We start from the raw sequence: 24,787 nt of genomic DNA, 5'->3' as shown, positions 1-24,787 counted from the left end.
TAACAGAGTGTACAATTGTTCCCAGGTGTGTTAAAGGGAAACTGCAGTCCCAATTTCTCAGCGATATGTAATGCGATACGCGAGTGAGTAAGTACAGGTTGTGCAGCAGACATTTCACCGCAGAAATGTTAACTCTGCATGCAGATCACGCTGGAACAAGTAAGTTGTATTTGTCTCAAAATCGAGAGAGACAGCTTCAAAAGCCTGCTTGTTTACAATTTCACATCACGCCACCGCAGGTTTAGTTGTCTCATTCCGAATTGCAGAACATGGCACTGCGCAGACCTGGAAATCACACCGGTTTTGTGACATAAATTGGAGGCCTGTACAAGTTACTGTACAGATTATACTTCTACTGTGGTTTGAAATGCATTCAATGCCGATTCCTTCTAACCCCGGAATATAAAAACAATGTTGCAGTTCCCTGCTAGTGACGGAGTGTATAAACGTGTGTTCCTGAATCGGTGTTGGCGGGTGAACGAGTGTGTTAACCAGTCTTACCAGGTCTGTTGGTAAGTGAACAAGAGGGTGTCGGAGTGGAAGTGTGAGGGGCGAGCGAGCCCTCGACGGGGGACAGAAGCGCGGCGCTCTCTCGGCCGCGGGGAGCCAGGCAGCGCGGGGACGCCACGACACTTACGCTCGGTCTCTGGGATGGAGCTGGTGATGGAGGAGCTGGTGGAGGTGATGGTGCTCATGGAAGGGCTCATACCGTACACCGGGTACCCCCCCGTCATCGCCGCCGTGTGGGACACCCAGGCTGCAGGGTCTATGGGCCGGATCGGCTCGCCTGAGGAGAGGGTGAGGGAGACCCGTTGGAGGGACGCAGAGGCTGGTAGAGGCAGACAGGAGGACAAGGGAGATGGATACCGATTTCACTGGGGCAGACAGAGCCAGTGAGCTGACATTTCTTGGGCCGGGGGAGGAGCAAGGTGCACTGCACACCCACCACACAAGCATGTGCCTAAAGACCTCCACAGTCTATCTGCACAAATACAGAAGCTTGTGTCTTCCTGAAAACGCATGCAGATGCATGGGCAAACACAAACTGGCAACCTTGGTCAGATTTTCTTACTACCAAAGCAGCACCACAATCACATCAACACAACACTATTAAACGAGTAGTGAGAAAAAACGCTTCAGCTCAGCCACTCCCGGCTTAGAAACCAAACGGGGCGATCTGTATCGCCCAGAAGATCCTGAGAGCACCAAGTATAGCAGCTCTCAGCACAACGCTCAGTCAGACTAGATCTCAGTTGATTAATATCTCTAGATTCCAGACTAGATCCCTGTGCTGCAGCCAAGCAGTGCAGGAAGCACAGGAGGCAGCGGGGTACCTGTGTGGGGGGAGCAGTACACCACATAGCCGACCACTGTGGGGGGGAAAGATCGGTCAGCACTGCCCAGTCAGGGCCTCCCACAGTCCCCAACACACATCACAATCATCCCAGCTCCACCCACAATCACACACCACACGAGCGCGTGTTCACAAGTGTGGGCGCTGCGTGTGCAATACGTGTTAAAGGCGAGGGTGTCTTGCACTCACTCCTGGGCAGGGTGAAGCAGCCTCTTGGATTGGGGTCCCAGCACTTGGCCACAGTCAGAGTGATGGGTCTGTGAACAGACAGCACGGAAAGTGACAGAGGGCCAGAACCGAGGCCTGACACCTCCTTCACTCACACATAGACCAGGGCCATTCGAGCCCTCACTCGACACAGAACAAACCACAGAATAATCAAGACTCCTGGCTGTGCCAGCCTCACCCCGAGTGTGCATGTCTGGGTGTGGGTGTCAGTGTGGTGATCTCACCCTGGTTTGTGCACGATCTCCCGCAGCACTCTCACTGCATCATCGTTACTCATGTTCTCGAAGTTGATATCGTTCACCTGGAGGCCACAAAGATAAATACATATATCACCACCAAAAGACCTTCACTCGACTCTCAGCTCCCCCGCCTGACCTGTCTCTCACATGCAGCCAGTCTCACTTGCATTTAGGCCACACCCACTCCCTCACAGCCCCTCCTCTACCCTTACAGTACAGTCGTAGAACCCCATCCCTCCCTTTAAGACACATTCGCCTTGGAGCCCCACCTACACTCTCTCACCCACCTTGGAGTCCTGCCCACACTCATCTCCAGCTCTCTATATCCCAGCCCCTGGCCCTCACCTGCAACAGCATGTCTCCCGGCTCTATCCTCCCATCCGCCGCCACAGCGCCCCCCTTCATGATGGAGCCGATGTAGATGCCCCCATCTCCACGCTCGTTACTCTGGCCCACAATGCTGATGCCCAGGAAATTGTATTTCTCTGCAGACAAAGAGACAGCTCAGACAAGTCCGCCTGGTAAGCAAAATATGAAATACCAACCAGCACACAGATGTGTGTAATGTACTCACCCATGTTTAAAGTGACAGTGATGATGTTGAGAGACATGGTGGAGTCCGTGATACTGCTGAACGACGAGGACTGGAGGGGGAGAGAGAGGGCGAGAGAAAATCAAATTTCATTTTTGAATTTCTCACCCAGAATGTGTCTGAATATCTGACCACCTGACAACAGACACACCCTCCATCACAGCATCTGAACACATGTCCGAGAGTCTGTCCAAATGTCTGAGTCTCTGTTCGTCAGTTCATCAAAGCATTTTTCCCCAAGTCCTTGCCCGTGTATCCATCTTTCCTACCCTCTCCATGCGTGGTGCCTTGGGTTTCCGGCGCCGGCGGCGGTGTCGTCTCATGAGCCGTGAGGAGCTACTCTGCTCTGTGGAGCTGCTGAACCTGGGGAGGCAGTCAAAGGTGACATCAATGCTGTGACATCACACAACGCTATGACATCACTAACTGTGCAAATGACAACTCGGCAGGTGAGCGTTTTAGGTTAACCAGGAGGGAACTGCACCAAAAACTGAATTACAGTAAGTTGGCAGCGAACTAGAATTAGACTCCGCGCCACGGTAATAATGCAGCCAAGGGGACAATTGAAAAGCCACAGGAATCCAAAGTAATGCAGATGCATAGATGGAGAGCTGATCAACAAACAGGAAACAGAACAGCACCACAAGGCTCCCCTTTGGTCCCTTTGTCCTCAAACCAATCCCAGTTGCGACAACATTCTTCACAACCAGCATTGCACAGAATGCATGTGTGCAGGTTTAAATCTACTCAAAGAAAAGGAATGATCCGCCTGCGAACCAGCTTCGGGACCCTTGTGCCACCGGCGCAGAAGAGAGGAAGACACTGCACCCGACTCCGGGAGACACACGCTCAAGCGATCTCCTCCAGATCCTTCCGCCAGCCCCAGAGCGAGGGCACTCGAGCTCTCCCCAATAACGCCGACCGTCACAGCAAACCCACTCGCCTACAGCAAGAATAACTGACCAATGCCCCCGGGGAACCCCGCTCCCCAGCCAGCAGCGATGGAAGGCCCTGCACTCCCAGCCCTGGGCTGTGTCACCGGGGCAGAGCAGCCTTACCGGCTGGCCGAGTCGTCTTCCTCGGAGTCGAAGAAGCTGGTGGTCTCCAGTTCACTGCTCATCAGCGTGGAGGAGCTCTCGTACCCGCCCAGCTCCTGCCGCCTCTCCGGCCGCGTGTGCCCGTTCACCCGCGGCCCTGCAGGGGGCGACAGAGACAATGCAAAGCTCAGAGGAGAGCATAAGAGTGAGCTCTGATCAATTACTTCCTGCACATAGAAGACAAAGGTCATACCGCTGAGTGATCTACAGTCCCAGTACAGGAGTTCAGTCTCGTCACAGAAAGGGCTACAGTCCCAGTACAGGAGACCAGTCCTGTTACAGAAGGGGCTACAGTCCCAGTACAGGAGATCAGTCCTGTTACAGAAGGGGCTACAGTCCCAGTACAGGCCAGCAGTAACAGGTGTGTGAATCTGGTATGTTATCTACAGTGCTGGGTAATGCAGTGAACTCGCTGGACGCTGGCGATCGCGGGCTGGAGGGCGGAACAGAGCACTTCGCTTACCGTGGTCGTGCACATCTCTCCGCCGGGGCCTCTCCTTCCGCAGGGACACCACTGACTCGGTCTCCGTCTCATTGTCCAGATTGTCCTGACTGCCCACAGCATTCGCACTGAGAGAGAGAAAAGAGCACCAGGACAGGGATCAGAGCGCAGGACTGGGCCACGTTTGTGCACACGGGAACACCAGCCTGCTGGATAACTCCCTGCAGACCTTCCGGACAACAGAAATAAAGAGACGTGTGGAAAAGAAACCAAGGTTATGGCCTTCAGCTCAGAAGCCTCAAGAGGGAGGATAATAAATCACTTTCATCAAAAACTACAACTACAATTCCACATGAACATACAGAAACATAAAAAGTAACAAAAATCCTCATCTTTACTGCACAGCCCGGGAAAGCATGTACAGGATGTGTTCTGCAGCGGGAGATATTTGTGGGTGTTTTCTAGGTTTTCCAACTCTGAGCCTCTGCTGTCAGGGGCTGTATTCTCCCCGATGGTCTTCGCAGATGTGTAACCATGGAAACGCAGCTCTGCTGCAGCAGTGTGGAAGGAGATGTTTCTGCAGTAGCTGCACGCAATAAAAGCCACAGAGCAACAGAGTTCATAGATTGTTTTTACTGTCCTGACATCGTGCCCTGTTTTGACTGAAGAGCCCTAGACAGGGTGTTCCAGGAATGTGTGTAGGGAGGGGCTGTTTGTTCCCAGGACACTCGTAACTACAGCCTCCAGGGGGTCTGAGTGTGATTGCTGTACAGTGACACAGCCTGCCACTAGAGGGAGACAAACACCACACGCGTAGCCCCGCACAGAGGCCAGGAGGGCACAGCTGCCAGCTCAGCGGCTCAGGTGGCTCACAAGTCTGTCTAACCCACAGCCAACCAGGCAGCGACCAGCTGCCAGCCAAAACGCCAGCCACACAGATAGCCACAGAAGAGCAGACAGGGAAAACAGCGCCATTGAGGCTCCTGACTACAGGTTGAAACACTCCAGGTCAGCTTCCAGACACTGCCTCATGTAGGGCTAAGCAGAGCACAGAATATGAGCCTGAGGAATATAACTGGAAATCCCAATTTTTTCCCCAAGATCTATCCAGATCAAGCAATCTGAACCTCGTAATCTAAGCAAGGGCCACCAGCACTGGGATGTTGCAACCCCTGATGAAAACCAGGTCGCTTCTGTAGGTGTGTTGGTGGACCAGTTGGTGGTGCTCTTCCCTCTAGACTAGAACTCCCTAGCATGGTGAATGGGGACCAGTGTGCTGTGGGACAGCATCCTTCAGATGAGTAGTGAAACCACAGTCATTAGAGATCAGATGGTATTGATCATAAGAGCATGTCTATCCCCAGTGTGCTAACCCAGAGTTTCGTGAAATCAGTCTGGCTTCCCCAAGTTTCCTCCTGAACTCCACTGGAGAAGCCATTTGCCAGCCCTCCACCTGCTCTGCTGTGCAGTGGGACTGCAGGTGCAGAAAGGCAGGGAACCCAGGCTGCTGCAGACACATGCGGGTGAGCGCAGCACGTACACAGACAACTACTCACTGGAAAGACGGGGGTCTGGAGTCTCCGATGCCCCCGGTCCTCTCGATCGGAGGGGGAAGGTCCGATTGGCTGTCGGCACAGACCGAGCCCCCATCTGAGTGTGACCCATCAGCCGACACCAGCTGCGGACAGAAAGACAGGCAGACCATCAGACTAACACATCCAGAGACTGGGGGACAGGGAGCCCCAGAGCTTCGACTGCACCTGGCTTGTCCTGTCCTTCCTAACGGCTCGTTCAGCCCTGCGCTGCAGCCTGCTCACCAGTAGACACCCTGGGGGACACCAGCGGCCCACGGAGAGGAGCTGTGCACACACAGCACCCCCCCCCCTCACCCAGGAATGTGCCATTTGCCTGTTTGTTTTCCTGCACAGATTCAATGTTCTCATTAGCCTGCGATATTCTGGGAGCGGCATCGGCGTCCTGTGACTCCAGTTAGCTAACTCAATCAGGCGGCTCTGCTGGGGGGGGTCATCCGCCCCCCCCTCTGTTCTGACCACTCTGCAGACAGGCTAGTTACAAAGTTCTCTGGTTTGCAAACAGACTGATGCAATTTCACATTGTGGCCACCAGGGGTCTCCTTCTCCCTGGTTGCTCATCACCCTTGTCAGGCAGCATGTTCAGCATTTTTGAAACCCCCAGCAGTGCTCTAGTATGCGTGTTTGAGAGTGTCCCAGTGGGTAAGGTAGTGCTGTCAGGCTTGTGCTGGGGCTTGTGGGTTTTAGCAGTGCTGTCCTGAGGGAGGCTGGTGGCACTGTGGCTCAGGGCCGAGAGCTTCAGGACCAGCCAGCTGTGGGAGCTCTTCTTAGGCTCAGCAGGGCTGTACAGTGGTGGGAGTAACCACTACTTCATTTTTCTCTTCTGTATGTTTACCAGTGGGTATTTACCTAATTCAGCCCTTCACAATGGTTCAGAAAGGAAATGGAAGGAGAGAAACTACTTCTGTCTTCCTGCCCTGGTCCTGCAAGAACCAGATGGAAAAGATCCTTGGAACAACAAGCCAGGAGCTCCCTGAAGTCCGACAGGTCTAATGGCCTTCTGTAGTTCACACGCCACGGCCTGCACTCTCCTTCAAGGTGCACCCAGTCCCCCCAGTGCTCTGTGGGGTGTCCGGCCACACACAGGCACTGGAAAAGGGGGACACAGCAAGGGTCCGAGACTCGGAACACAAGGCAACACTGCTCAGCAAAAAATACGACACGGGTCTCTAGAAGAAAAATTCTATGTATGAAACACAGTATCATCAGTCTTACAGGATGTTTTGTCTCTTCAGATACTTGCGCAAGTGGTGGTCAGTTCTCAAAGAAATCCAGCATGAGGGCTTCACTGCAAGATTACACAACACTACAAGACGGAGACACCGCGCGGGCCTGCTGGAGAGGCGAGCTGGTCGTGCTGCAGCAGCACGGGGGACAGGAACAAAAATGGGACACGCCAGCTCATCGTGACCGTCCATCTGATCCAGACAGCCCATGTTAAAAGCTCAGAAAATGCGAGCAGGAAGGGTTTTGATTCGTCTGCAATATTAGCGCTTGCAGATAGGTGACTTTAGTTTGTATCAGCCTGTGTGCGTTTACAGTCTGGATAACGCACATTTCCAGACTCCAAGACTCGTCCTGTTCTTCTTCAGGGAGTACCTGGCAGCTGGAAATTAAAAAAAGGTCTGAAAAGCAGGACTCCATCTGGGATACATGTCAGGAGTGGGCTAACACAATTAACACACTCACAGTACAGAGGAGCGTGCAGAAACTTGTACATACAACAGTCTGCCACAGCCCCTGCCTGGCCCTCTGTCCAGCGTGCGAGAGAGAGAGAGAGATGCGGACCAGCTGCACTGTAATTGAAAAAAACTCTCATGCAAGCAATTAACCCAGAAATGCCAAGCTCAGGACAAACAGAGACCGTGCCATGACATAGGGGGAGAAGTTAAGAGAGAAAGGGGACATTAAACTCACCATGTAACCCATCTAATTCGTTTGCTTTTTCAGTAACTCGTTAATCTGAAGCTCCTACTTATCTGCTTCTTAAAATAATATAGGGTGCGCCCGTCAACAACAGGGCTGGGCAACACTCCCACAACCCTTTACTAAAAAGTACTAAATTCAAAGTGAGCGTGGATGTTCTTGACCTCATCCAGGAAATTGCTGGCTCAGTCTGATCCTCCACATTTTATACAACCCTGTTAGATGTTCTAGGTCCTGTTGAGCTTCATTCAGCAGAGAATGTGCACCCTGTTTCATTGTCTCTGACACCCTCAGCCAACCTGCAGTTAACCTGTAACAAAGGAATTCTGGGAGAGGCCGCTCCCTGTTCTGGTGCAACTCCATGACCAAGGGTTAGAGTCCTGCAGGGTCTACAAGCAGTTTTCAATTAGCAACTGATTAAAAGCTAAAAAAAGAGTGTCTGACTTCCCATCCAGATAATTAGTTTGATTAAGTAAGATCAGAGGGCCCCTCGAGGTCTGGAGCTGCCTGTCTCTAGACTAATGACCGACCTATCAGACAGGCAGCTATTAAACACGGGGGAGGCACGACGATGCACCCATCACCAGCCTTCGCACGTGCTGAGAAGCAGCTGTGAAAGCATCAGGATAGTTTCGACAGGATAAAACAAACATGGTGTCCAGTTCAGCTGGGCCGGACAGGTGGGTTTTCAAAATGTCAACCTCCCCACCCCCCCCAAAGTGGCAGCGGAAGAGGGGCTGCAGGGTCATCCCGCTGCGAGCGGACAGGACCCCAGAGAGGAGGGGGTGGGGCACGCCACTCACCCAGGACACAACCCGGCCGTTGAAACAGGGCAGCTTGGCGTTGTCATCCGAGATCTCCTCCTTCACCACCCTGAAAGAGAGAGAGAGAGGGAGCGAGAGCACAGGTCAGGTCAGCCATCACAGCCACCCGCACGGAGGGGGTTGCCAAAATGTTTTCACGCAGCAAGAGGAGGCTCGGGCATCACTTGCGGTTTGGCAGGAGGGACGCGGCTGGCTGATGGCGAGCCGGGGCCGGGTAAGACGCAGCAGAAAGAACACAAGCCAAGTGGGTCCGCAAGAACTCCACATCGCCGCGCGCCGGGTGGCTCTATCTCGTCACATGACGGGAGGGGTTCGCAAAGGTTCTGCACCAGGATCCACAACAAGCAGGCATTCGCCAAGATCAAAGAGACTTGATCACTGTCCAGGAGGCAAAAGCTTCTTGCTTCCGTTTCCTCATCTTCACAGCACTGTCAGCTCTTCCCAAACACGCCAGCCCGGCAAAAATGATCAAGAGGCACCTAGCTTTCCTTGTTTATTTTGTTACCAAAAACGGTTTGAAACAGATTCCTTCTTTTTATTTATGTGGGATCTTTTGCCAGTTCATTTACAAGAAATTCCCCCCCGCCCCCCCCAATCATCCAAGGAAAATTTAGTTTTTTCTCATGAAGGGCCTGCGACAAAATGCAAAATCCACTGAGCACCCATTGTGTTGCTGGAAATGACTCTGGTTAAATTAACGACCCGCATCGGCACACACAGGTTACCGCAGCACAGCTCCGCACGCGCTGCACACGCACACAGCAGTGCAGGGGAACAATACAGCACAGCCCCAAGCGCACAGGCCCCGCCACTTGAAAGCGGGACCAGCGGAGCAGTATTTGACAGCAGTGCAAAGCAAACAGCGAGGAACCCCCCGCCGCCCCCCCTCTTAACGACCCTCACAGCTGCTTCGTGAAAAGGTGGTGACCCCACGTGACCCCCCCCCCCGTTCCCATGGAAACCCGCTGCAGCCTGTCAGCCGGGCCTACAGGGACAGCTGTGTAGCACAGAGCAGTCAGGGGACCGGGCAGGGGGGAGGAACAATAAAAACACAATGCACGACACGCTCTCTGTGGGGAAGCAGACCAGAGCAGGGTGCGCAGACCAGCCCGAGGTCAGCCTCTGTGCTGTGACCCCCCCAGCCCTGGGCTGGGAGTGGATCCTGTGTCCCGGTTCCAGTTCCTTTCCTGTTCAAATCCGACTCCCAGGTCAGTGGTACAGACTGAAGGCTCTGGACTCTTTAGATGTCCAAATGGACCTACATATAGGCAGAACCACCTGGAATCCTTGACTTCTGCTCACTGACTTCCCTTGAATGTGTGGAGCTTACCAAGAGCTAGACACAGGCCTGTCTTCATATCAAGAACTCCAGCTGCAGGGCTTCTTGGACTTTTATCAATATTGCTTTGAGACAACAAAAGCCACTGCAGAACAATCCCATTACAATAGGAGCTACAGTCCCAGTACAGTCCTTTTAGAATAAGACATTATACCGAAAGCCCAGAGGAAGATTCAGGAAGCAATGAACAAAAACTACAAGACTATCACACTAGTGATAAAGGCTCAATTCAAAATAAGTCCTTGGAGTATTTCCTCCACAGGGTCATGTTTATAGAAGCCAGCAGCAAGATGGCGTCAGCGTGAGTGTGTCAACACAGCACCCTGCGCCACTGCGGACTGAGCAAACACTGAAGGACCAGCGGGCCACACAGACGCAGATCAACACTCGCGTCAGTTACACACACCTGAACACCGAAGCCAACTCAGAAACTGAACACACTGCCAATTCAAACCCGACGGAAGTGGAGGGTAGTGGCCCGGGGTCACGCTGAAGCCCCCGCCTCTGTCTTCTGGCGAACAGCGACACCTGCCCGAGCTCTCAGACCTGGGACGCCGGGGCGCTATTGTATCAACACACCGAGACGTGCGAACTCACCCACACGTCAGCGGCCTGAGAAACACAGACGTTTCTAAGCCGTTACATGTGTAAATAAACAATATGAAGAAAGCACTTAGAAGTAACTGTCATCAGCCAAACTAAACACTACAACTGGCTCCATTTCCAGGCAATTTACCAAACACCCAGCACCACCCTCCCCACCGGCACACACACTGCAGGGAGGGGTAAGAGAGAGAAACAGACAGGACTCCAGCAGGAGAGGGGGGGTGGTAAGAGAGATAGACAGGGCCCAAGCAGGGGTGGGGGGCAAGAGAGAGACAGACAGGACCCCAGCAGGAGGGGGGGTGGTAAGAGAGATAGACACGGCCCCAGCAGGGGTGGGGGGCAAGAGAGAGAGAGAGACAGGATCCCCGCGGGAGGGGGGGGTGGTAAGAGAGATAGACAATGCCCCAGCAGGGGTGGGGGGCAAGAGAGAGAGAGAGAGACAGGACCCCGGCAGGAGGGGGGAATGGGGGTAAGAGAGACAGAGTCCAAGGGAACATGGTGACAGGACAATGGTCTACTCCAGCTTCTACCAGCTGTGCTCCTTTATTTTTTCATCTTTCCACCCAACCCCCCCCCACAACCAGGGGGCTGCCAAACTTCACGCAAGCAAGCAGATGCAGCTCTCACAAACAGGGGCTCCACAGAGCAGCACACTCGTACCCACAGCACTGCCCCCAGACCCTTCCTGGACTCACTTCAAAGACTGTGAAAACCCACAGGAGCCTGTGCTGCAGCCGGTAAAACCTGGAGTGGACTGAACTGCTGCACAGTGGGAGTCTCAACCACCAGCTTTGTGGCTTTGCTGCTTAGGGGAATCTTCACATTTCGGGCGGAGATTAACAAACAAAACTATTTATAAAGTCATCAATAATGCACCTTCCGCAGAGAAGCACGCTGTTAGCATCTGGCACTCTGGTGGAAGGAGGCGGGAGAGAGGCTCAATCAGAGCGCAGACGTGTTAAAAGAAGTGGTGTCACCACCGTGGAGGAGACAGGAGAGGTGTGGATCACATCAGAGGGATGAACCCGTCGCCGTCAATACCGGGATAGGTTATGTATCATTACTTAAAGCTCCACTGGTCTCTAAGCAAAGCAGTTAAGCCGTGACCTTGGGCACACAGGCATGCTGAGACCCTCCACCTAATCTGGACTCAGACCAGACAGTTCCCGACCGAGCAGGACACGTTTGTATACCTACACGTGCCTGCAGACCCTCACATGCCTCACACGTCATTTCCTCATCACGCCTAACTGAAACGCCAAGCTGGCCGGAAACAGATCCGGCAATTTAGATTATTAAAGATTCGATTTTATACTCCTCCCCCCCCCCCCCAAAACAAAAAACAGTCTTCCCCAGTGCTTACACAGAGCCCCTTCTCAAATATAGTAGCTCTGGAGGGGACACCTTCTCCAGTCCGGTCATCCCAAATATAGGCATACCTGCACGCGCACAGCCCGGAGCGCAGGCAGCTGCCGCCTGATGCGTTTTCCACGTGTGGCTGGAATGCGCGTGAGGGGCGGAGGGGAGGAGGAGGAGGGGGATTTCCAGATACGTCTTGGCCCCAGCATCTCCGATCTCAGTTCATTCGCAAAAACAAACTCCAGGACGGACTCCCAGCAACTCACTGTGTCCTGCTTCCTAAATGAACAAACCGCAAGGGTATTCCGGACAGGAAGCGCCCGGCTGAAGGCCTTGCGGAGGCAGTTTCCACAGAGCCGGGAGGGACGAGGGCTTGACGTCCAGGACTCGCGAGGAGAGGGAAAGCTGAGCTCTGCTCCGCCTGTTCTGGCGGCACCCGAGATGAGCTCTATTAACCCAGACGGAGGGAAAAAGTGCCCAGCTGACCACAGGGGAGCGCCCGCACCCACCCCTGCCCCCAACGGGTACCAATAACCTGCGGGTACACGGGACGCCCCCCTGTGCTCCAAACAGAAGGCTGGTTAACCCATGGGGCACTGAAACTGGCGGACAGCGCACGCCTGGAATTCCACTCGGCGCCCAGTTCTTTCAAGCAGCCTTGCAGGACGTTAGTTATTATTCCTTTTCCTGGCCGGTTCTACCTCGTGAAACTGGATCTGTATCCCAGTCACGCCGCTGTGTGTGCCTGGGCTGTCCGAGCCCCACCGCGGAGGAACAGCTGCCTCAGCACCCCGGCATGCCGACGCCACCAGCTAGCTGAAGGGCCTGGGCCGGGGCTCGGCTCAGGCGATGCGTGATCCCTCTGCATCGGGCACGCTGCCGCGGCACAGCGTGGCTCTGCGCCACAGGTTGATTCAGCTGCAGGGCAGAGGAGGGCTGGTTGCACAAGACCTGGCCCGACCGAAGGAAGAGAGAGGGGTCTACCCCTGTCCCGCTGGAAATCCAACGAGAGAAACAGCTGGCGGAGAAGGGGCTCGGCCCACGCACTGGACGGAAACGGCCCAGAGCAGGCTCGCTGCATGGAAACACACCAGACTCCTGCTGTGCAGCAGTCTGAGCCGCTCCAAGCTTTAGCAGCTGCAGAGCTCTTGTAAGCAAGCTAATGCCAGGTGCAGATTTGGAGCCTGGAAGCTGATTTTGAATAAATCTGCACAGACGCACACGAGATAAAATAAACTAAATAGTCACCTTTTTTACTTGATCCATACAGGTTGCAGATTGGCCCAGAGTAAAACCTGGAGTGGATCAGACTGAAGTGCAATGGGAGTCTGACCTTCCTTTGCACAAATATCACAAAGAGGAGCTTCTGTTATAAGGGACATCGCTCACCTTAAGACCACAGTGGATTTGACTGTGGAAATGAATGCCCGATGAAAGAACATGATTTTCAGTTTACTGGGAAGAATTTTTTTGAGGGAGTACCAAGGTGCTCATTTCTCCAGTCTCTTCCCATTGCCAATGAAAACTGAATGGCTTTAACTGCAGTTTTCCCTGGTGTTTTGTTAAAACCCGAACACATGATTGAGAAGACCTGCCGGTTCTCCAAAGTGCTGACTGATCGGTACAATTCGAGGGTCACCCTAACACCCCGTCCCAATAACAGCAGGTCTGGTGGGAGGTATCTGATTGGGCCAGGTCCAGTATTTATGACGCGCTCACTCGCAGTGAAAGGCAGTCGGACCGAGACGACGTCACCACACTGACCGATAGCAGCCAGTCATTGAGCAGAGGCTGGCCCAGGGTGGGGAGACGAGCTGGGGGACAGGTGCTGCTCTGGCTCTAGACTCCCGATTCAGGGGCTCAGAGCGCAGCAAGTCACCCTCCCAGCAGCCCCCACTGGGTCAGCCCACCCTGCGCAAAACCCTGGACCGCAGTCCTGTGAGGAACGCTGAGCCCCGGGCCTCTGCACGTCCTGTAGGTCACCAGGGCACCAGTTTTATTCTTCAGTCCCTCTACAGGGCCAGGCCACTCTGGGAAGACACGTTTTTCTTACATAGAGAGCAGCCAAATGCCTTGATAACTCTTTCCCTGAGAGGGAAACGACCCCCTCTCGTCTGCCCTCCCTCTTGGCATAGAGACAACCACTTCTCTCGGCTGCCCCCTCCAAGCAAACACTACCGCCCCATCGCCTACCCTCTCCCAGACAACTACCCCCTCAGTACACCACAGTGCTAGGAGAGCGAGTGTACTAGAGCTCTTTCTGGTTCCTGTTCTGCGTAAGCATGGTAGTTAGGGGCTCACTCTAACTAACATCTCCGTCTCCATAATCCTCTCGCTGGGCAATCCAGTTATCCCCCCCCCCACCCCCAAGACAGCTCGTTAACACTGCCACCTTCAGACTAGCACTGCACTGCAGCCACTAACATCGTCACATTACAGAAACGGTTCTGCTGCAAGGGTCCAGTACTGACAACACCTTTCGTTTTTTTACCGCTTTTTTATTCGATCCTGCTGCTGCTGGGGTTCAGAAGAAGGCGTTCCACTGCTCTGTGCCACACGGTTTTCACAACACCCCGGCTAACTTCACAAGCAGCCTGTACTGACATCCTCAGGGCTAGCGCAGACAGCCATTTTACACCCCCCCTTGGTGTCTAGAAACAAGGCACTACCCAAGTGCCTCTCCTTCAGGGCTGCCCTGTCTGCGCACTCCTCAGGCTTGGGCAGGTGGCTGCACTAAGGATTGCTTCCACCCCCCCCACCCCCACACACAGTCTGGCTCTGCTCTAGATGCCCTTATAAGTCTACCCTTTGCCCCCTCTGGGCAGGTATAGTGCTGTGCCAACCTCCCCTGCTCCATTAGCGCCACCACGAGGCACTGCTGTGCCAGTATCCCAGAACTCCCCCTGGGCTCCTCTCTTCTTCATCAGCACTTCCCCTCTCACCATCTACATCTGGGGCACGCTGTCAGGGTGACACCTGAACGACTGGCAAGGGTGGCGATATACAAAGGAGGACAGATAACAGCCGTGGGTCTGTCCTGCCCCCCGGAGAGTTCCCACGTCAAACAGAGGTGGGCATCTTGGGGCTGACCCGCTGAACGGAAGGGCAATGGGAACAAATGCCCCCTGTACCCCCACACAGGGCCCAGCAAGGCTGACCTTCGGAGAAGAGGCAGGCTCCCCCAGTCCTCTCTCTTTCTGCAGATGTTCTGCTTGACCAGTGAGCCCAAACACTCCCTGTCGACTTCAACACAGAACTGTCACAACAAAGAGGGTCAGGCGTGCTCACAGGCACCGGAGAATTAATCGCCAACACTTCACTCAGAGCAGGACTGGATAAGAGGCGCAGCGCAGAGAAACCAACATGGCCGCCGAAAGAGGGACAGGGCGCGCCAGCCCTCAGGACAGACGAGCAAGGACGCAGGGATGGAGGTGTGGGTGCAGCTCGTCACAGGAGCAGCCCGCAGGTCTCTCGCTAACACACTCGCTCGCGTCAGGCAGATGAAAGCGGAGAAGAGAAGGAGCAGAAAGTAGGTCAGCCTCTTTTTTTTTTTTTAACGTCCCTGATTCAGAGGCCGAAAGCAAAACCGCATTTAAGTGCGGATCCTCCAGGACCTCAACTCCACCGGTGACCAGCTCCGGTTACACAGCCCCTCACACTCCTGCATCGCCGAGCTCGTGAGCACCTTCCACCGGCTCCCTACCGTCATTCACTGCTTTCTCTGCCGGCCAAACGAAACAATACAAGCAAACTCAAACCAGTACGGGCGTTTTTCAGGTTTTAAATATGCCGCCAAGGTGCCAATAGCACTCTGAAGCCTGATCTCATCAGAGGTTCATCAGGGCTCTCTGGCTCAGCAGAACGCCAGGTTAACGCAGTGAGTGGTTGTTGGTGGACCAGCAGTCAGCGCTCTTGCCTCTGGACCAGAGCTCCCCACCCCAATGCCCCAGAAAGTCACCGGGGACGCTGGGCTGTAAGAAGTGCAGTCCTCCAGATGAGACAGACAACTGAAATGGACCAAACTGAGGTCCATACTACATGGTCACTAAAGGATCCCTTGGCACTGTTCATAGACAGACGGGTGTAGGTGTGGACACCCCAATGTCCTGACGTAAGTCCGTGCTGGGCCTGAACAACATGACCTAGCTCCAGCTCCCACACTCAAACTGAAGAAGACCCCAGGGGCTGCAGTATTTAAGAGTGGGAAGGTGTAAAACACTTGGGGTTCCTCTGACATGAGAAGCGCTACGTAACGGCAATTCATTTCCCCTGCGAGGGCTTCCTGCTCGCCTCCCAGGAGTTCCCGTCTTCCCCCGCAAGCCTGCTGTGGGAAGACTGTCGAACACGGCACAGGCCAGCCTCACTACCCCCTCGGCCCCAGGCAGCACAGCCGGCAGGACCCAGGACGCCGGAGAAAAGAGCCGCGGCTGAGGTGGGACCTGCCGGCGCGCTGTCGCCAGCCGAACCGGTCAAATTCCAGAGCGCTCCCCCCTGTCCCGTCAGCAGCGGAGGCTGGAAATCCAGCATGGCCCCACACAGGCCACAGATGCCAACCAGCAAAGTCACCGCACTTCCCATAATTCCCTTTCGCTCTGAGAGGGAGAGCGTGAGGAAGCAGGGCGAGAAGGCCGGGCGGACGCAGGCAGCCCTGCCAGGAGCACAGGGGAGGTTGTGGGCACTCAGGTTGCCTTGAGCTTCCTGCCACAGTGAGTCTCTCCCAGCTGTTTCCTAGACAATGGCAGGAGCCGGCAGCAACACCACGACCAGCTGCCAGGCCAGCCCTCACCGCTCCGACAGCCGCAGGCACCAGGAGAGGAAGGAGAGAGGAAAAGATCTGAAAGGGAAGCCGTCACAGAAGAAGCAAAGCCAGACCTTTTCGTTCCAGTCCCTGGCATCTCATCCCATAACCCCCCCCTCCCTCCCTCCCTCTGCCGGGTGATTAAGAGGAGGTGTCGGATTACAGGCTAACAAGATCAGGGCCAGGAGCTCAGGGAGTTGCAGACGCGGGGGTTCACTTTGCAGGTTCACCGGGAGGCAAAGGGAGGTTGACCCCAGGAGGGGTCAGCAGCAGAACTCAAGGACTCGGACTCATTAAAAGCCAATTTCCTTCTCGACCCGGAGAATTTTCCACCTCCGAGTCGGCTGCCAGGGTACCGCGCAGAGGAAGAGGGACTGGGATCTCTCCCGGCTCTGCCAGGATGGTACACAAGCCACGAGCTCTCGTTGGCTGAAGAGCCGTTTAACTTCTGTGTTACTACGTTCAAGGACACACTAAAAGCAAGTCAGTTGATCAAGCAGTCCTTATAAAAAAAAAAGCTCATTTTTAGTTGAAATTCCCCTGAACGTGTCAATGACAAAACACTTGAGCAGTGCTTGATGCTGGCAGCAGCGTGGAGCAGTTAGACTGGCAGTCCTCACTACTCTGAGCTCTGGCACTGTCCCTCTGCCTTCCTCCAGCTCACGATCTGGCACAGAGCAGCTCAGCACATGGAAGTCGAAAGCCTGATTAAAGGAAAAGGATCCTTCCTAATTATTTCTATATTATTTAATTGGGGCCTGGTGCAGAGTAGCCTGAGGCTCTCTGGTTTTCCGAGCTCTTAATTACTTAATTGGATGCATTACCGACTTCAGTGGCTTAATCCACCCCTGCATCCAAGCCTGCAGCTCGGCTGGGGAATTTCACTTCGAGAAGCCAGAGTTCATGGGGGCCACAGCGTCTGGCTACTGACCACACCTGGTCTCAGGGACATCACTGGTCATTTCTCTAATTACATAAAAAAACCATTTCTCCTGCTCCTGGATTGAACAGCACATGACTGACCAACATATGTAAATTCACTTATATTTGCTTTATGCCAACGAAGAATTCGAAAGCTCTTTAGACGGTTCAGCTCAGCATTGTGAACAGCCTCAATTAATATTCATTCCCATAATCTGTTGCGACTGCAAGCTCTTAGAAGATAACATGTCCAGCGCTGTGTCCAGGGACAGGCCAGCAGACTGCGACAGCTCTGCTGTCCGTCGACGTCGAGAGTGTGACAGCATGCTGCTCTGATGGACGCGTGTAGCAGCTTTGCATGATGGGCCTGTGGTCAACGCTGTGCCCAGGAGTCAAGGCTAAAGAACTGTACAGGTACACACATTTTGTGAACGACACACTCACTCCAGGACGTTTTTTTCTGGAAAGCCTGAATTCTGTTATCATTTAGTGCTTCTTTCACATCGTGAAGCTTGTTATTTTGCCACTGATCTTCTTCATTAAGCAAGCAAAGAATCTGACACCTCATTAAACCCTTCAGGGCACACCCTGCCCACAAGCATGACCATTTCACAGGCCTGACTGAGCCCAGTGCGGGTCCTGAGAGTCAACATGCTGAACACCACTTCTGGGAAGGTTTACCTGCTTCTGAAAGGGAGCATAAACAGAAGTAAATACTGCAGTGTGTACAATTCTTATTGGAGTTTATGTATGTGGTGGAAGAGTGGGTCCCTTTGTTAAATATGTAAATGGGTTTGGGATCTTAAATGCCATATAAATGCAAGAAATGACTTCTTTGCCTGACATAGTATTCAAGGCTGAAGCTGTCCTCCAGCATGTTGCTTTTCTCTGCTGCTCTCAGCTGTGGGATGTTAAGAATAAGAAAAATATCAGGGGAAATATTCAAGGTGCTGACTGCCAAGTGTTCACTTTCCTCCCACACACCCCTCAGTAAGGGCTGGACGATCAGAAATAGGGTCACTCCTACAGCGGCAGCACTGTGTCAATCAGTGTGGCATGCATGGTTTGGCACATGCTGGGTTACAGGTACTATCCAGTCACCTCTAGTCTGGCAGAGCTTGAAATGACCAAGCTGCCTTCACAGTGGCAGTGTGGTCAGAGAGGCATCTTTAAAGATTCTGGGCTTGAGTCCATATGTGTGGAGTCTGCATACTCAGTCCTGCTCAATTATATACTGTACGATATAGTCAATTCGTAAAGACACTGACACAGGACACCATCTGTATCCATAACGGAACAGAGGACATGGAAATGAAGAGCATTTATTTTGAAGTCTGAACAAGAGGTATTTCTTTACATCAAGGGGTCTGGAACATGCGATCCAGAAGTAAAATAGATTGCCCTATGTCTTCTCGACTGAAGTTTGGATGAGATCTTTAGGTCAGACAGGCATGACTTCATGACAGTCCAATTCCAGATCAGACATGACCCACCATTCTCCATTGCTGTAAATGCAGTTGTTGAAAACATACTTACCCTAAAAGAAAAAAAACACACAGCTGCCCCAGACCACAACTGAGAAAGGATGTGGTTTAGCACCAGACCTGGGCTGCCCAAGCCAGACTGTCAGCCGGGGCTGGAGAAAGACAGTCTTGAGAAAGTGATGTGTGCGACCAGAGTCTGAAATCTGACCAGGGCAGCACAGACCGCCTAAGCCTCTTAAAGAGAGAAACAGGGGGAGAGAGACTTCACAGACCCCCCTGAAATCACGGGAGCCCCAGACCATCGCAGGACTGCAACCTGGAGAGACTCTTCTCTGCCCTAGCATGGTCATCTGGCAGCCCTTCAATACCAACATCTCAGCAGGCTGCTTCCTGATGACCTCCCAGTAAAAATAAAATACACAGAGAACCAGCAGTCTTAGTCATTTCATTACGTGCTGCAGTCCAAGCAAACTTTGTACAGTTTTCAGAGCTTATCGCCATGGTATGAGCACATCTGGACAGTGAAACAATTTTTTTAGCTCAAGCGGTTGGCAAGACCTGCCATAGGTCAGTTTCCCCCCCCCCCCTCACAGGCTCAAAATCCGAAGGAGTTGTAGAAACAGGCCTGAAAACCCAACTGACAAATTGTTCTGCTCTCTCACTTGGATCAGAAAACTGTCACGGCTTTCAGACAGGCCTGCTTCAAGACGTCTTTTGACAAGCTTTTCACGTACACTCCTAAGCCTTCGGGCTCCCAGCAGGCTCTCCTGAGGAAAGGACTCTTTCCACCACACCCAGCTGCTGCTCCGGCTTCTCTTCAGTGTGACTCTTAGCTCCACTCTACTCATCGTTTAAAAAAACAAACAGTGCATACGAGCAACGGCGTGGGTCTGCTGGAACAGGCCATGAACAACACTCTATAGACAAGAGCAGAAGGGACAGTTCACTGTGGAAACACACGGGATAGGAGCTTTTCAGACTACTGATTCTCAACGGCCCCCCAGCCAGCACCTACCAGACCAGGGGAAGAGAACAGCTCTTGAAAGAGACAGCCCTGCAGGGTTACAGGCAACCATGGCTCCACACAGAGCCTCCTGCCAGATCCCAGACAAATCACAAACCCACAGCCTGGTGTGGAGCAGGTCAGATCCACCCAGAAAAGGGGGCATTTTGGACCAATTAGGCCAATTATAGAGTCATTAAGCTACAAAGATCTAAGGTTTAATATAAACCAGTGTCTCTTGAGGAAAGTGCTGGTTTGCCTCCTGTTTAGCTCAAGTAAGACACAAAGCAGGTCCACTTCCCTGACCTCCTCCTGCACAGCACCTGACACCAACCAGCCTTATTAAACACCCTCTTAACCAATGGGGCAGGACAGTCAACAACAAAAACACAAAGACCGCTCTTCGCTGGCTGGACTACCTAGTCACCTAACTCTCAGAATCCTATTTTGTAAAAAGTAACGTGAAAGAATTCCACATCTGGGTTCGCCTGCTTTTTCCCCCCCACCAAACTTCTGCGTCTTGATACTAACACTCTCTTTCTCTCTGTGATTATGCAGGAGGCCTGCTGGCAGCGGTGTGAGGTAAAAGGCCTGGTCAGCCAGGTAGTGAGAGCTGTGTCAAAGACCAGCCTGAGCGGTCAGACAATGGAACTGAGACAACGTCACCTAAAGACCTCTGAGGCGGCCGCCCGGCCTGCCCTGCATGTGTCAAACAGCTGATGTTCGGCGTTCAGTGCGTGCTGCGCTGAATTTGGAAGACATCCGAAGATGCCAGGCACCTCTTTGTTTCAGTCTGAGCCCGGCCTCATATGTGTGCAGATCAAGGGCAGAGAGGGTGAGCGGCGCGGAGCTGACAGCGAGCTGCTGTGCGGACTGCGGCTCCTCCGGGTTCACAGTTTTCCCAAAACCCACATTCCAGGCCGGCGAGGCAGCCCGACCTCGCCGGGCAGAGAAGCTGCGCCGCGCACACAACGCAGGCCAAGGCCCCCGAGAGAGGGAGGAGAGAGCGGCTCCGTGTGTGAGAAACTAATGGGGGACAAAAGATTTTTTTTCCTCGTTCTTTTCTTTTCACAACAAAAGAGTCCCGTCCGTCAAAACCAGGACCAGCCACCCCCACCTCTCCACACTCGTATCCGCCATTTTCACTCCCGAGTGCAGAGAGACGCCGCACAAAACGCACGGCAAGCGGCAAGCGCTCGGGGTAGTAAAATTCCCCTCCTTTTTAACGTTAGGGTGCAAGAGCAAGAAATTGAATCAATAATCGCGCGTAATGCTGAAACAAAAACCTTCCTGCATTCAAATTGAAAAGGTACTCGGCTGTAGTTATGTGAAACATGACTGTTGTTGCCTTTAAAACTAATCCTTCCCCTCTGCTTTCTGATTTAAGATTGAAGGTGATGTCACCGGCCCCCTACTGAACTTGTGGCGAGATTGTTGGGATTTCTTTCGTGTAGGACCTTCCCACCATCTCTCTCTTTCGCTCACTCCCTCGATTCTTGTTGGACTTTATTTTCCACCAAAAATGCACCACCAGCTCCGTCTGACCTCAGTCCTGCAACCCCCACCCCCGCCAGAACCAAACCCCCTTCCAGAGCCTGTAACTGAATCCCAGGCTCCGGCCACACAGAGAGCTGCTCACTCCCCCTATCCAGGCGCTCTCCTGCGCTCACCCCCCCTGCCAGCGCAGGCAATAACCTTATATAGGGCTCCTCCATTTCCAAAATGGACGCTGTCGATATGGAAAAAAAAATCTGGCTTCCGCGACATTTTTTAAAATCCTTTCTGCAAACCGCACCAAGCACCGAGTGTCCAAGCGCTCCCATCTCTCTCCTTCCCTCCCTCCCCAGCTCCAGCTCCGGGACCGGGGGTCAGTCTCTCCCCGCACACCGGGGAGGGGAGCCGGGAGCGGCGGCGGCGGCGGCGGCGGGGTTGGAAGAGGAGGGGGTGAGGGGACGGGCAAGAACAGAAGTAGTTGGATTGCAAAGAAAAATAAAGGAGGAAAAAAAACAATAACACGGACAATTGTCACCCAGAGTTGAAACAATTAACAACAACAAAACAAACCGTGCAGGTGTCCTGCCGCCTTACCCAAAATCGTCGTCCATAGATTTGAAGAAAAACTTGTAGCTGGGTTTATTGAGGACATTTTTGAAGTCTGCCAAAGTGACCCTGTCGGCGGGGATGGGCAGCTTGACCAGGTACGGGGTCTCCTGGTCGTCGATGTGGTAGATGATCTTGGTCTCCCCCATAGCGAGCCGCTGGGGAGGGGCAGGCCAGGCGCATCCAGCCCGGGGGCCGCCGGCTCTCCGCTGCGCTTCTCCGGGTCCCCCCCGAACACCGACCGGCGAGCTCTAATCCTCTGGCTCGGCAAGCCGGAGAGACCGCGGCGGCGTCTTGCCCCCACACACAAACACAGAAAAACGCAACAGCTCCGGTGCGAGAATAAACCAATCCCTTCTGGTTCAATCCCCTCTTCTTTTCTCCGAATTAAAAAAAAAAATACAGAAAAAGTTTTCCTTCTTTCCAAACCTACTGTTTATACGGGATCTCCAGATCCGTGCTCTCCGATCCCTTTCTCTCTCGCTCGCCCCCCCCTTTTCTCTCCCAGTAGCAGCTGTCCGTCTTTCTCTCGTTATTCCAGGATACTCCCTCTGCAGGAGGAGGGGAAAAAAGAATGGAGAAAAAATCAATGGAAATGCACACTGGTCGATCAGCGCCCCCCAGCGTCACTAGGCAAACTATTCCCCGGAACAATACATTTTCCCATTCTTCCTCAATTAAAGCTTCAGCATAAGCGGACCTGCATCAGGGTCAGGCTGGATCAGATACAGAGGGTGCTCCGTTCTGTGCGTGTGTCGGCTAGTGTACAGGCCACAACACGGCTTGTTCTCATGACAGAATAGACGAGGAGGAGTTGAGAGCGATTGATCCCATCAACTGATCGATGTTGATCAATTATGAGATTTATTAATACAATTTGGGGAACTGCGTGGAATTAGTTGGTTACTTATGTGTCGCCAATAGTAACGTTTTAATGTTTGAAACCTGGCGAATAGTGCTATTTTTTTTTATTACCAAAAAGCTGCTTAATCCTGGCACAGGACACATGGACTTCCATCGCAGGCCAGACACTCAGGGATAATTTATGGTACAATAATACTTTATTGTCTGATTCCTCCGAAATTTGTCTTGCATTAAATCAGCTGTCTGTCTACCACAGACAGAAACGTGCAAATAGTACATGTAAACATTACATAAAAGACATCTACCCATATTCATCCCACACCGCTCCCACAGGAATCCACACAGCTACTCCAGAACCGATCATTTCTATCCGCTTAATACTGTGGCTGTGGGGGAGCCGGAGCCTGTCCTGGCCAGGCAGGGCACACCCTGGACAGGACGCCAGTCCACCACATAGCAGCTGTACAGACACACTCACACCAGGGCCAGTTTTCCAGAAGCCATTTAACCTACCAGCATGTCTTTGGACTGAGGGAAGAAACCAGAAGGAAAGGGAGGAAACCCACATAATCATGGGGAGAACATACAACCTCCACATAGATAGCACCCCAGGAATTGAACCCAGAACCCCAGCACTGCGAGGCAGCAAGGCTAAGTACTGCACCACCAAGCTGCCCTATACCTTAACCCTGAAAATACATTCCTCCCATGGTTACACTAAGCCTGTGTGATTACACATTACCCCTTCACTTCTGTACACTTCCCCCTGATTGCATTTGCCCGTAGCTCATTTATAGTGAATTCATTGATTGATTCAGTATGGCTCGATTGAGCGTAGGACTGATCCAGTTATTTCTTGAAAAAACTGGGTTTCTGAATGCTATAATCGGGTCCTCTTGAAATCTTCTCTGCTGGAGAGTATAATATGGCCAGCAGCTATATCACTCTGCAACTCACAACTGGCTCACACCTGAAGCTAAGCAGGTGTGAGCCTGGTCAGTACCTGGATGGGAGACCTCCTGGGAAAAACTAAGGTTGCTGCTGGAAGAGGTGTTAGTGGGGCCAGCAGGGGGCGCTCACCCTGTGGTCTGTGTGGGTCCTAATGCCCCCAGTATAGTGACAGGGATGCTATACTATAAAAAGGTGCTGTCCTTCGAAAGAGACGTAAAACCAAGGTCCTGACTCTCTGTAGTCATTAGAAATCCCAGGGTGTTTCTCAAAAAGAGTAGGGGTGTAACCCCGGCGTCCTGGCTGAATTTCCCATTGGCCCTTACCAATCATGGCCTCCTAATAATCCCCCTCTATGAATTGGCTTCATCACTCTGCCCTCCTCCCCACTGATAGCTGGTGTGTGGTGAGCGTTCTGGCACACTATGGCTGCTGTCGCATCATCCAGATGGTGGTGGAGGGGAGTCCCCATTACCTGTAAAGCGCTTTGAGGGGAGTGTCCTATATTATATTACACTATATAAGTGTAAGCAACTATTTTTATTATAATAATATTCAGTTCCTTCAGCCTGTCAGTGCCCAGCTGTGTCTGGTTACTCTAATCTGGACTGATTTCTGAGCAGATATTCCTGATTTGCATGTGGAGTCAAGTTGTACACACTATTCTAATGGAGACCTGAAGACCTGAATGCACACCTGAAGAAGGCTCCACGGCCGAAACGTTTCTTCTTTTTTTCAGCATGGAATAAACCTATTACTTGTTCCTTTGCAGCCTACGCATGCTGACGCAGCTCCCCACCTGAACTACTATTCTAATGGAGGTCTAACTAGTGCATTGCACAATTTTAACAACCTCTCCAGCTATTTTTTATATTAAACTAACTTGTTTGCCCAGCTATTGCTTTGTCTACATTGTCAGGAAGATTAAAATGATGTGTCAGTATAACCTATTGTTACCTACACCTACAATTGCTGAAAACTGTAAAAGCAATTTGTGAATTAGCATGTGCTGCTGAGGGGCAGCTGTGCAGGTCAATGAAAAACAGACTTCACCTGGCAGGGGTCAGTACT

The 24,787-nt window shown here is 52.7% G+C and overlaps 1 protein-coding gene across 2 annotated transcripts in view; it reads right to left on the bottom strand.

Annotated features, from left to right (window-relative positions):
- The window catches only part of dvl3b (dishevelled segment polarity protein 3b), a 28,718-nt gene extending 6,304 nt beyond the window's left edge, over window positions 1–22,414 (bottom strand). The window contains exons 1-12 of one of the 2 annotated variants that reach the window (XM_088913221.1): window positions 21,893–22,414; window positions 8,274–8,343; window positions 5,509–5,630; window positions 3,974–4,080; window positions 3,472–3,607; window positions 2,683–2,776; window positions 2,396–2,465; window positions 2,167–2,306; window positions 1,807–1,883; window positions 1,544–1,611; window positions 1,335–1,370; window positions 638–787 (exon numbers count right to left, since the gene is read on the bottom strand). In XM_088913221.1, coding sequence (XP_088769347.1) covers window positions 638–787; window positions 1,335–1,370; window positions 1,544–1,611; window positions 1,807–1,883; window positions 2,167–2,306; window positions 2,396–2,465; window positions 2,683–2,776; window positions 3,472–3,607; window positions 3,974–4,080; window positions 5,509–5,630; window positions 8,274–8,343; window positions 21,893–22,053 — 1,231 coding nt within the window. In that variant the 5' untranslated portion in view covers window positions 22,054–22,414. The remainder of the gene's footprint in view (window positions 1–637; window positions 788–1,334; window positions 1,371–1,543; window positions 1,612–1,806; window positions 1,884–2,166; window positions 2,307–2,395; window positions 2,466–2,682; window positions 2,777–3,471; window positions 3,608–3,973; window positions 4,081–5,508; window positions 5,631–8,273; window positions 8,344–21,892) is intronic. The other variant, XM_088913222.1, reaches the window with a different exon arrangement.
- Window positions 22,415–24,787: the final 2,373 nt, after the last annotated feature.

This window comes from Atractosteus spatula, chromosome 4, assembly GCF_055471065.1.
Source record: "Atractosteus spatula isolate fAtrSpa1 chromosome 4, fAtrSpa1.hap1, whole genome shotgun sequence".
Lineage (NCBI taxonomy): Eukaryota > Metazoa > Chordata > Actinopteri > Semionotiformes > Lepisosteidae > Atractosteus > Atractosteus spatula.
This window is presented reverse-complemented; position numbering and strand designations above follow the sequence as displayed.